This window comes from Pongo abelii, chromosome 1, assembly GCF_028885655.2.
Source record: "Pongo abelii isolate AG06213 chromosome 1, NHGRI_mPonAbe1-v2.0_pri, whole genome shotgun sequence".
Taxonomy (NCBI): domain Eukaryota; kingdom Metazoa; phylum Chordata; class Mammalia; order Primates; family Hominidae; genus Pongo; species Pongo abelii.
In genome coordinates, this window is record NC_071985.2 from 210,115,709 (window position 1) to 210,128,967 (window position 13,259).

Here is a 13,259-nt window from a genome sequence, read left to right on the forward strand (position 1 = left end):
GCTGCTTACTAGGTCAAGTCACTCAGTCTGCCCAAGCCCCAGGTCTCTCATCTGTGAAACTGGGATAATAATACTACCTACCTCACAGAGCAGTAATGAGGATTAAGCAAGTTAATGCCTACTTTATGGTAACCGCTCAGTAAATGTTGGCTAATATTATATTAATGGCAAAACAGCAATTACTTTTGCACCAACCTAATAAAATCTGTCATTGTTATAGCTCTTGGCATAGCTGTGCCTCGTACACTGTCCTGCATGTAAAAGCCTTTAACAGTGTTTGAGGCTGGGTGCAACGTTTCATACCTTAATCCCAGTGCTTTGGGAGCCTGAGGTGTGTGGATCGCTTGAGCCCAGAAGCTCTAGACCAGCCTGGGCAATGTAGTGAGACCCTGACTCTACAAAATATATGAAAATTGCCGGGTGCGGTGGCTCACGCCTGTAATCCCAGCACTTTGGGAGGCCAAGGTGGGCGGATCACTTGAGGTCAGGGATTCGAGACCAGCCTGGCCAATATGGTGAAACTGTCTTTGCTAAAAAATAAAAAATTAGTTGGGTGTGGTAGCAGGCGCCTGTAATCCCAGCTACTCAGGAGGCTGAGGCAGGAGAATCACTTGAACCCAGGAGGCGGAGGTGGCAGTGAGCTTAGATCATGCCACTGCACTCCAGCCTGGGTGACAGAGTGAGACTCCATCTCAAAAAGAAAAGAAAAAAAATGCCAGATGTGATGGTGTACGCCTGTGGTCCCAGCTACTCGGGAGGCTGAAGTAGGAAGATAGTTGAGCCTGGGGGAAGTGGAGGCTGTAGTGAGTGTAATCACACCACTGTGCTCCAGCCTGGGTGACAAAGCAAGACCCTGTCTCAAAAAAAAAAAAAAAATAGTATTTGAGTTCAATTGAATTAGTGTCCTTCTTTGTCTTCACCTCTTCTCTCCTTGTTTCAGTCAAACTAGTGTTTCCTGGGGGTCTGCTGTCTAGTGAACATTGTACCAGGGGTTGGTGACACAGGAAAGTGTCAGACTGCCTCAGAGAGCCACAGTCTAGCGGGGGAGAGAAAAACTAGGGTGTGGACTAGTATCAAGAAATATCAGCAGCGTGGCACAAACTCAAGGACCCAGCAGCTGGTGTCAGAGGCCTAGTGCTACCATGGTTCAGAAAAGGGGCGATCAGCGCAGACCAGGTGGGGGGAGTAGCCAGGAGAGGGTTCCTGAAAGAGAAGAGACCCAAGCTGTACCTTGGAAGCTGGTTGAAGTATTAGGCCTCTTTAGGTTGCGAAATCACAGAAACCCAACTCAAACTAGGTTAAATTTTTAAAAGGGAATTCATTAGCCCCTGTAATGAGAAGTCCAGGGGCACAGCTGGCTTAGGCTCTATCCTTTCCTCTTAAGATAGTTTCTCTGTCTCTGCTCAGTGGGCAGGATAGCCCAGCAGGCCCAGATGCCCATCTTACCAGAATAAAGATGGTCTTTCTCCCACAACTTAGGCAGAAAAATCCCAGCGAGGATTGTGATTGGCTGGCTTGGGTTGCGTGCCTGTTCCCTATCCAGTCCCTCTATCCTGGGGCTGGAGTGCCCTGCTCAGATCTGACTTCTGCGTTTACCCCATCTGACCACAGAGGAGGAGTTCCCTACAGGAAAGGGGGTTCTATGACCATTAGTAGGGGAGGCTCTGAAGTGTTAGCCAGCCCAGAACAACAGACGTGCACTACAGGTCAACTTGAGAGAGTCAGAGAGGAGAAGGGAGGCTGCTCCTGGCGAGGAACAGGGGAGAGACTGACCGTGGGATGCTGCTGGAGCAGTGCAGCGATGAGGCTGGAGCCATCAGGGGAGGGGCTCACTCTGACACACCTCGGCCTCCCCTCCTGCCCCCTTTCACACAGGAAGCCTGGCGGGCAGCAGGTCAGCCATCCTAAGCTGACCCCAGAGCTGGGTCCTCTAGTCCTCCCCAGGCTCAGCACTCCTGCCATGATGGCCCCCCTTACTTGGCTGTCATCTCTTTGATAACATCTTTTCCTCTCCCCTGCTTCCCTTCCCCGCTGCTCTCTTTGCCAAGTGATGCTTCACTGTACCCCAAATCCCTAGGGGCTGGATGCCAGTCACCTGAGGCAGGAATGGGCGTCTCTGTTTTTTCCAGATTCAGAACCTGAACAACATTGTCTCTTTCCCCCTGGACAGTCTGATGAAGGGGCAGCTGAGGGACGGTCGACAGGTGAGTCTCCATGCTGGGAGTGGTGGTGGGACAGAGTAAAAGAGGGTGGGCAGGAGACTGTTGGGGGGCAGGGCTGGACTGAGGGTGGAGGCCACAGGTGAAGGGGCTGTCTTAGCGGGAGTGATGAGCCTGGGGAGGTCTGGAGGACCTGGCTCGGGTCAGCCTAGGATGGCTGACCTGTTGTCTGCCAGGCACCTTGTGTGAAACATCTCATGTAAATCTTACAACCATCCTATGAAGTAGGCTTTGTGGGTACGCTCATCCCCATTTTGCAGTTGAAATTCGAGGCCCAGGGAGTTAGGTAACCTGCTGATGGTTTACATAACTAGGGAGTAGAGAGCCCATGTGGGAATCCAGGGATCCTGAATCCCATACTCTCTCTGTGCCTGGCAGCCCTTGGCTGGATGCAGAGTGGAGCTCAAAGAAGGTGACAGAATAATCTCCCTGGGCAATCTGCCCCAGACGGCCCAGGGGAGGAGCTGTGCTCCCCCAAGAGGGTTCCCTCCCTGCCCTAGGCTGCCAGCCTGGCACCAGCCTGCTAACCACACAAACCAGACAGGCAGCTTTTTCACCTTGGGAGTCTCAGGGTTGTTCAGAAGGGTGTGAGCAGCCTGGCTGGATGAGGCTTAGGCAAGCTAGGCAGGGGGAGTTAGGTCTCCCTGGTTTGCTGTATGGCCTGGAGTAGACTTCTCAACCTCTCTGTGCATGTTCCTTGACCTGTACCCTTGCTCTAAGAGGATGATCTAGCACCAGGCAGGAGAAAATGCTGGGCTAAAGTTAGGCGGGGGGAGTTTGGCCTTCATCCTCCCATCCTCGTGGTCATGACTGATCTCTCTTCTGAGCAAGAGGACTCAGGGTAGAGCCCAAAGATCTCTTCACACCCCAAGCCATGGCCCACCAAACCTGACTGATTCTTGGCATCTCTGGGGAGGAGAAGGTCTGCTGGGAGGAGGGCCTCAGCCCTGAGAAATGGGGTCAGCTGAGCCTGTTTGGTGGGGGCAGGTTTGCAGCAGGACTGTGGGGGCAGGGGCTGGTTAGAGAAGGGCTCTGAGCAGCTCAGGGGAGCACACTAGCAGGTCCTCCTACAGACAGCAGAGCATACTGTTTATTCCAGTGCTCCAGCTTCCCTCTGGGCAAATTGTCCTTTTTTAACCCACAGGATTCCAAAAAGCAGCTGGAGAAGGCGTGGAAGGACTATGAAGCCAAAATGTAAGTGGCCACAGCCAGGGTCATTTGTCCGGGAGAGTAGCGCTTAAACTGCAGCAGGGGGCTGGATAGGGAAGAACCTAAATGCTGCCAAGACATGTCATCCAGAAGTGGGTGGCATCTGGCTCTGTAGAGGCATTTACAGGGGATTGTTTATACCCAGACCTGACTGGATTTTGGGGACTGGGCCACGAGACCACCAAAGGAGCTATTGTGAAGGGACCTCGGGATGCTGCTCTCAGAGCCCCATCTGCTCAGTGGTGCCAGACATGGGCAGGGATGGGAAGGAGCTAGCACTGACCAAACACCTCCGCGTGCTGGGCATTTAATTTTCACAGTCACCCTGTCATGTGAGAGAGAGGTATTAATATCACAATTACCACAGCAGGACTCAGAGAGGTTAAGTCACTTGCCCAAGGCCCCACAGGTTGGCAGAGGCAGAACTGGGGTTTATGCCCCTTGCTCCTCGTTCCTCAATGTCAGGTGGTATATCTAGAGAAGGAAATGGCTTCCTGTGTCCTGTGCACACCACACGATACTCCAGATCTCTCACCAGCTACTGGGACATCATGAGGAAAGAAGAAGCCTCAGGCAACCAGTGGCCAGTTCCTCCTAGGCAGAGATTCCTTGGGCTCTGTCTTCTGAGGAGTCTGTCCAGATCCCAGCCTTTGCCCTCTGCCCAGCCAGGCCCATACTGTAGAGCATTGTTTGTGCTTTTTTGTAAAATTTTGTTTTCTCTTGCATTTTGCCAAAGCAATTTATGCTTATTATGAGTAATTTTGAAAATATGGAGAAGTAAAAGAAGAAAAAAAATTAATCATCCTTAGCAGAGGATTAGGGTCATGGCAGGGGGATAATACTCTCTGTTGTTTGAATTTTTTTTTTACAAGGTCTGGGTAACATTGCAATTTTCATCATTAAAAAAAGGTGAGATGGGGAGAAACTACCCAAAAATAGGAGAAAAATTCTTAATTTTCAAGCCTAAAATATTAACATTTTAACATTTATTTTTCTATGTACGAAGAAATGTTTTTATAAAAATGAGATCATAACAACATACTGTTTTGTAATCTGCTTTTTTCATTCAAAAAATACATTGTGGCCATCTTTGTACACCATTACATATTCTTCCACAACATCAATCAAACGGGTGTGCCAAAACCTGCATAAACCATTGTGTATTTAATCTGTTCCTGTCATTGGAGAAGCATCCTTGGATTTAAATATTTGCCCCTATTCATAATTATTTCTGCAGGATCCATTTCAAGAAGTAGATCCTGGAGCTTTTTATTGTTCCTTCAGCTCCCAGAGCCATGGCACCGCTCCAAGTCTGAAGCAAGGTCACATCTTGTCCCTGCACAAGCATCTCCAGCCCCAGCTGTGGGTATAGATCCTGTGATGAAGGGTGTAGGCACTGTGTGGCCATCCCTGTGGGGCCCCATCCCTGCCTGTGGTGGGGCACGGCTGTCTGCTCTCACTGGAGGCGCAGGGACGGGTAGTGAGGGCACAGGCTGACCTTGTCTTCATGATTTGCTGTGGGGCCACATGGCCCTCTTCTTCCTGAGTTACCTTGACTAAGCCCTTAGACTTTCGGGGATCGTCTACCAAATGGAAATAATAAGCTCTACTCTGCTGACCTTCCCAAAGCAGGTCTGCTTTTCCTAGGTTTCTATATTGAGCCTTCCTGTAGGATTTCATTTACAGGCCAGACTCCATTTAGTTGATGGGAAAGGGGGCTTGGCTGAGGTTATTCGGTGAGTTATCGACAGGACCTGGACTAGAACCCAGGGCTTCTGAGTCTAGTGCTATTTCTGCCACGTGGTCTCCTGGCTCCCACCATGGAGCCACATAGTTTGAGCTAATGTCTTGGCACGGGTGACTGTACATTCCTTTTCATACGGGCTCCAGGTGTAGCCAGATATGCGTGAGCCGTAAGTTCCTAGGTAATTCCACCACATTCTTACCAAACAAGTCTGAGCAGCAGCTGGAAGGGCCCAGGGCCCTGATAGCATCTGTCAAATACCACTGGGAGCTTCACCCCTGGCTGTTCATATAGGAGGAGGATTACCTCTCCACGTGGGGCTGCTGAGAAAGGCACCCCGGGCCCTGTACAGAGGCCAAATTTATCTAGGCAGTTCCATGTACAGGTCCGTTTCCTCATCTGTACAATAGGGACAGTAATACCTTGCAGGGTCAATGTGGCGATGAATAAGCACGGTGCATATAAAGCACTCAGCACTTCAGTTCAGCAAGTATTTATTGACCACCTCTGAGCCAGAACTAGGACTAGAATAACACAGGAAGAGATTGAGAGGCAGAAACCCACACATCTGCTGGTAGCATTTACCCTAGCCAGCTTTTAATCTTGTGCAAGCCATTTTCCTTCTTTGGATCTCAGCTTCATCATCTGTAAAATGGTCCCTGTTCTGAGAGAGACTGTTATCTCTCAGAAAATCAACAGTGTGACTGTCAGCAGCTCGCAGGAATGAGGCAGGGAAGGAGGAATGGAACAAACCTGAGTCACAGTGTTGGTTGCTAGGGCTGCCCCTAAGGCTCAGGCACCAGCCAGTCCTGGGTTCAACTCCTGGCCCCACCACTTAACAGCTGTGTGACTTGGACAAGTGACTTATCTCAGCCACAGGCTCCTCTTCTATAAAATGGGATAATGATCCTGCCTTATGGGGCTCTCATTTTAGCATGTGAAGGGCCTAGCAGAGTGCCTGGGCCTAAAAATTATAATTAGGAGCCTGTAATCCTAGCACTTTGGAAAGCCAAGACAGGAGGATCACTTGGGCTCAGGAGTTCGAAACCAGCCTGGGCAACATAGTGAGACCTTGCCTCTATTTAAAAAATTGATAATAATAATACATATATAATAAATATAATACATATATTTAGAAGCCACACATGGTGGCTAATGCCTGTAATCTCAGCTACTTGGGAGGCTGAGGCAGGAGGATTGCTTAAGGCCAGGAAATTTGAGACCAGCTTGGGAGACAGAGCTAGACCTTGTCTCTAAAAAAGAATAATAATAATAATTAGTAATAATAGCAGCTTCTACTTATTTAGAGTTTCCTTTGTGCCAGGCACTGGAGTAAGGTCTTTGCATCTATTACCAAATTTATTCTCCCTGGCAGGGAAAGCTGCTATTGTTATTCCCAATTTATAGATAAGTAGTGAGGAATCCCTGCCACCTAAGCGTGGCTCAAGGTTTCAAGGTTGGTGGGTGTGTGGTATTTAAATACTTTACTGCCTGCACCAGGAGTACCTGTACCCATCCCATGAATAACACTGGACTGTTGCTGTAGTCTCCTTCTGCAATGATCTCGGTCTTAGTAACTAGCATTTAAGTACTTTCACCCACTATTTCATTTCATTCCTTCTACTGCAATTCCACTCATAAGACAGAAAAATGTTTCTAACATTTGAAATGTTTTAAAAATGTTAGTGATCCTTTGAGGATAGGGAAGGAATGGGACTTGTTATTTTATAGGGGAAGAAAAGCACTCCCCAGCTATTAGGTCATCTCAGAATGACTATGTCAGACTTTGTAGGGAAAATCTCTATGAATTATCTTAGCTGAGGCTGAGGGACAGAACTGTGATAATTGACAAAGCCATTTTGTCAAAGCTGTGTACATTTTGTCAAAGCTGAAGTAATTGACAAAGTTGTGTACCTCACGGCTTATCTACACCCTGAGTTAAGTAGCATCTTTTAATCTCTACTAGCATTTAAAAAATAAAAGAAAGAAGAAAGTACCATATGCTGAAAAAAATTATCTAAAAGGGATCACCAGTATTTACTACTCTGTCATCATTGCCATCACTAGAATCATCATAATCCTGCCATTCACTGAGGGCTTGCCATATGCCAGGAACTGTACTGTTTCCTATGCATTATATTATCCAAGGACTAGGTGTCATTACAGTGGTTCCCCCTTATCCTTGGGGGATACGTTCCAAGACCCCCAGTGGATGCTTGAAACTGAAGATGATACTGAACCTTACATTAGGTTGGTGCAAAAGTAATTCCGGCAGTTTTTGGCATTAAAACATAATCTATGCTTTTTCCTATATATACGTACCTATGATAAAAATTAAGCACAGTAAGAGATGAATAACAATAGTAATAAAATAGAACATAGTAGCATCACTACTCTTGCACTCTGGGGCCATTATGAAGTAAACTAAGGGTTACTTGAACACAAGCACTGCAATAGTGAAACAGCTAATCTGATAACCAAGAAGGCTACTGAATGACTAATGGTAGGTGGTATAGACCAGGGATCCTCAACCCCTGGGCCATGGACTGGTACGGGTTCAAGGCCTGTTAGGAACCTGGACTGAACAGCAGGAGGTGAGCATTGGCAGGCGAGCGAGCATTACCACCTGAGCTCCGCCTCCTGTCAGATCAGCATGGCATTAGATTTTTATAGAAGCACGAACCCTACTGTGAGCTTCACATGCCAGGGATCTAGGTTGCATGCTCCTTATGAGAATCTAAGCCTGATGATCTGAGCTGGAACAGTTTCATCCCAAAACCACCCTCCCCCACCCTGCTATCTGTGGAAATATTGTCTTCCACGAAACCAGTTCCTGGTGCCAAGATGTTGGGGACTGCTGGATAGACAGTGTAAATACACTGGACAAAAGGATGATTCATGTTCCAGGCAGGATGGAGCAGAAGGATGCAGGATTTCACATGCCACTCATAATGATGCATAATTTAAAACTTACAAATTGGGCTGGGCATGGTGGCTCATGCCTGTAATTCCAGCACTTTGGGAGGCCGAGGCGGGCAGATCACCTGAGGTCAGGAGTTCGAGACCAGCCTGAAACACATTGTGAAACCCCAGCTCTACTAAAAATACGAAAATTAGCTGGGTGTGGTTGTGGGCGCCTGTAATCCCAGCTACTTGGGAGGCTGAGGCAGGAGAATCGCTTGAACCCGGGAGGTGGAGGTTGCAGTGAGCTGAGATGGTGCCATGGCACTCCAGCCTGGGTGACAAGCAAAACTCCATCTCAGAAAAAAAAAAAGACAAAAAAACTTATGAATTGTTTATTTCTGGAATTTTCCATTTAATATTTTTGGACAGGGGTTGACCATGAATAACTGAAACCACAGAAAGCAAAACTACAGAGAAGGGGGGACTACAGTATTATTCTGATTTTCCAAATGGGGAAACAAGCTCAGAAAGTTTTATAAAGGTTAAGTAAGTGAAGGAGCTGCCATTCAAATCCAGAATCTACATTTCTAACCACTGTACTATATTGTGGTTTGCTTTTTTTCCATGTACTCTGGAGCAGATATCTTTCCATGTCAGTACAGTCATCCCTCAGTATGCATGAGGGATTGGTTCCAGGACCCCCACAGATACCAAAATCTGAGGATGCTAAAGCCCCTTAGTCAGCTGCCTATATCCTCAGGCTTTACACCCACAGATATGGAGGGCCAACCGCATGTACAGATATTCCTTCTTTTTTTTTTTTCTTGAGACAGCGTCTACTCTGTTGCCCAGGCTGGGGTGCAGTGGTGCAATCATGGCTCACTGCAGCCTTGAACTCCTGGGCTCAAGTGATCCTCCTACCTCAGCCTCCCATGTCGCTGGGACTTACAGGACCGTGCTACCATGCCTGGATAATGGTTTAAAATTTTGTTTTAAAGTAGAAACGGGGTCTTGCTATGTTGCCCAGGCTGGTCTTGAACTCCTGGCCTCAAATGATCCTCCCACCTCAGCCTCCCAAAGCACTTGGATTACAGGCATGAGCCACTGCACCTGGCCAGTCTTCATTTTAACAGCTGCATGATATTTCTGTATATCGCCATACTATTATTTGTCTAACTACTTCCTACTGATGGACATTTAGCTTATTTTCCATTTTTGACTTGAAAGATATGGTAACAGTGTACACTGGGAGACTCCCCCTACCCCTGCCCACCTGATGTCACCTGGTCTCCCTCATTCCTTTTTTTTTTTTGGAGAGACAGGGTCTTGCTCTGTCACCCAGGCTGGGGTGCAGTGGCATAATCACAGCTCACTGCAGCCTTGACTTCTTGGGCTCAGGGGATCGTCCTACCTCAACCTTTTGAGTAGCTGGGACTATAGGCACACACCACCATGCCTGGATCATTTTTAAATTTTTTTGTAGAGACAGGGTTTCACCATGATGCCCGAGCTGGTTTCGAACTTCTGGGCTCAAGCAATCCTCTCACCTTGGCCTCACAAAGTGCTGGGATTGCAAGCATGAGCTGCCACGCCCAGCCCTCCCCAATTCCGTAGCAAGCTGCCAGGCACTGCTGCTGAGATGCTGCTGAGATGCTGCAGGCCCAGCCGTCACCTCCCCTCTCTGCTGCTTTTTTTCAGATTCACAAAAAAGGTCTGTCCTGACCCTCAGGCCTGGTTCACAGGATCAGTTCCCACCCTACTTCTAGCACCCTTTACAAACTCTTGCTTGGGGTATCAGAAAGCTTAGGGAAATAAAAAATAACCCCCTCTTTAAAATTAAAAAAAAAAAAAAGGCCTACAGAGCCTGCAATGTCTGGAGACATTTCTGGTTGTCACAGCTGGGGGGATGCTACTGGCAGCTAGTGGGTGGAGGTCAGGGAGGCTGCTAAACATACAAACCACCAGGCAGTCTCCCATAACGAAGAATCATCTGGCCAAAAATGTTATCAGTTCCATGGTTGAGAAACTGCTCTACAGGTCCCCAGGGACAGATTCTGCATATGAACACTATCCCAGAGGTCTTACCTACTCAGGAGGGCCCAGAACTTTAGAGTCAGAAGGGACCTGAGAACTTACCGTAGACCATTGCTTCCTCCATTTACAGATGGGAAAACAGAGGCCTTGAGGGGCCTACAGTAAAAGCTGCCATGTGTCTTCTATGTGCTGAGTCTTTTGCATGCTGTGCCTCATCTGGGTACAGATAAGAATCTCCATTTTCCAGATGAGGAGACCGAGGCTCAGAGAGGGGAATAAATGCAGCTAGCAAGCAGCAGAGCTTGTATTAATCCCACTCTGTCTTTGTCTTCTCTGCTCCCACTTGAGAGCAGAACTATTAAGCAAGCCCTTTCCTTTACATGGGATTTGGAGTCACATGCACCCAGCCTGAGATGTGGAAATACTCTCCTGGCTGTGAGTGGGTAGTCTGCTGGGCGTGGGATTTCCAGGAAACCATTTACACACAGATCCACCCATCCCCAAAGAGGGAAAACAGCCAACCTCTGAGGGGGAAGGCCCCAGTTACTCTTAGCTACAAGGATGGGAAGCGCTTTCTGTCTCCACTTAAAAAGAGAAGAGCACGGTGGGGCGTGGTGGCTCATGCCTGTAATTTCAGCACTTTGAGAGGCTGAGGTGGATGGATCACTTGAGGCTCGAGTTCAAAGACCAGCCTGGCCAACATGGTGAAACTCCGTCTCTACTAAAAATACAAAAGTTAGCTGGGCGTCGGCCCGGCACAGTGGCTCACGCCTGTAATCCCAGCACTTTGGGAGGCTGAGGTGGGTGGATCACCTGAGGTCAGGAGATCGAGACCATCCTGGCTAACATGGTGAAACCCCATCTCTACTAAAAATACAAAAAAATTAGCCAGGCATGGTGACACCCACCTGTACTCCAGCTACTCGGGAGGCTGAGGCAGGAGAATCGCTTGAACCCAGGAGGTCGAGGTTGCAGTGAGCCGAGATCGTACCACTGCACTCCAGCCTGGGCAACAGAGTGAGACTCTGTCTAAAAAAAAAAGAATAAAAGATTAGCTGGGCATGGTGGTGGGCACCTGTAATCCCAGCTACTCAGGAGGCTGAGGCATGAGAATGGCTTGATCCTGGGAGGTGGAGGTTGCAGTGAGCTGAGATCGCACCACTGCACTAAAAAAAAAAGAAAAAAGAAAGAAAAAGAAAATAAAAGAAAAGCTCCATGGGCTCAGAAGAATGAAAGCACTTTGAAATAACTCAGAAACAGAAAGTCAAACACTGCATGTTCTTTCTCCCTTATAAATGGGGGGTAAGCAATGGGTACATGTGGACAGACAGAGCAGAATAGTAGACATTGGAGACTTCAAAAGGTGGGAGGATAGGTGAGGGATGAAAAATTACCTATTGGGTACCATGTACACTATTCGGGTGATGCGTACTCTAAAAGCCCAGGCTTCACCACTGCACAATATATCCACGAAACAAAACTGCACTTGTACCCCCTGAATCTATAAAATTAATACAAATAAAAAAGATCGAAGGCACCTGTGCTCTTAAATCCTTTCCAGGAAAATCAGAACTGTTTGCCCCAAATCTCACTTGGCCCTTGTTTGAGTCCTTCATCCCCCTGAATAAAAACCTTCAAATCTTTCCCATTACTCTTGGGATAAAGACCAAGAATATATTAACATGGTGTGAATTAGACCCTGCATGGTCTGGCACCTCCTCACCTCAGCTGGCACCAGCCCTCTCCATCTTGGCACTATCGCTCCTGCCTTGGGGCTGTCAGATGGTCCAGCCCTCTTGCCCAGCAGTAGCTTCCTCCAAGCTTCTCAGGCTTCAGATCCCAGCTCAGACATCCCTTCCCGAGTAGCCCCAACGAGGTTGGATCCCCATTTTCTCTCCCATAGTTCTCTGCATGGCTGTGATTTGATTCATGTCTTTCTCCCCCACCACTCTGTGGATTACCTAAACTGTCTTGTTCATTGTACCCAGCCCCACCACACAGCTGGCACAGGAGGGCCTCCTGCACCATGTGGCCCCTTTGCTCATGCATCCCTGGCAGAAGAGGATATAGGGGCTGGTGAGACTTGTTCAGGCTTCTCTTTCCTTGGGGTCTAGGGCCAAGCTGGAGAAGGAGCGCGATCGGGCCAGGGTGACAGGAGGGATCCCTGGGGAGGTGGCGCAGGACATACAGAGAGAGCGGCGCATCTTCCAGCTGCACATGTGTGAGGTAAGGGGTGCTCTGGATGAGGGAGGGGGGCATGGGATGTGTCTTCCTGTCTGCCTCTCCAGGGGACCAGTCACAGCCTCAGCTTAGGTCCTGGCCACATGGCCCTGTGGGATGTCACCAAGGCCCAGTTGCAGCCAGGAGGATTAGCCTGGGATGGGGACTGCAGCCCCTCGTTCCCAGGATTCTGCTTCAGCTCACATCATGTATCTTGCCCTGCCCCCTCCTAGTATCTGCTCAAAGCCGGGGAGAGCCAGATGAAGCAAGGTCCTGACTTCCTTCAGAGCCTCATCAAGTTCTTCCACGCCCAGCACAAGTAGGTATCTCCCCACATCCCTGCCACTAACTCTTCCAGTGTCACAGAACAAGGCCCCTCTCAGGGTGTGATAGACCTGCAAGTCTCTTGGGAGGCCTGCATCTTTTTGGCAGAACTTTCATAGCTCCTCACTGAGTGCTCACCGGGTGTCAGGCACGAGTACTTTACAAATATCAATTCACTCAATCCCCCAACACTTCTGGGAGCAGGTACTATATTATCCCCATTTTATAGATGAGAAAACTGAGGCTCATTTTCCAAGATTACATAGCTAGTAAGTGGGATTTGAACCTAGTCAAGAGAGACTCTTGTCTATGGAGTGTCTGTTCTTGACCGTCAGACTACAATGCCCTGAGGTGCCCTATGATCCTTACAGCAGCTTCTCCCACACTTCTGGCTTCATCTCTCATTTCCATCTTTATCTGGACCCTTGTTTGGCCTCTGACACCTCTTAGCTTTTTCCAAGATGGCTGGAAGGCTGCCCAGAGCCTGTTCCCCTTCATCGAGAAGCTGGCGGCCTCAGTACATGCAGTAAGTTGGGTCTCACCCTTGGGCATGTGATCAAGCCCCCTGTCCTTCCAGGAAAATCTGTGGGTGTGGAAGAGCTGGC

General features: G+C 48.5%; 1 protein-coding gene across 2 annotated transcripts in view; it reads left to right on the forward strand.

The window, feature by feature from the left end:
* Positions 1 to 13,259, forward strand: part of ASAP3 (ArfGAP with SH3 domain, ankyrin repeat and PH domain 3) — a 55,762-nt gene that overhangs the window by 29,589 nt on the left and 12,914 nt on the right. For both annotated transcript variants that reach the window (XM_024234134.3, XM_024234130.3), the window contains exons 4-8: positions 2,130 to 2,204; positions 3,364 to 3,413; positions 12,225 to 12,336; positions 12,564 to 12,649; positions 13,105 to 13,180. In XM_024234134.3, coding sequence (XP_024089902.2) covers positions 2,130 to 2,204; positions 3,364 to 3,413; positions 12,225 to 12,336; positions 12,564 to 12,649; positions 13,105 to 13,180 — 399 coding nt within the window. The remainder of the gene's footprint in view (positions 1 to 2,129; positions 2,205 to 3,363; positions 3,414 to 12,224; positions 12,337 to 12,563; positions 12,650 to 13,104; positions 13,181 to 13,259) is intronic.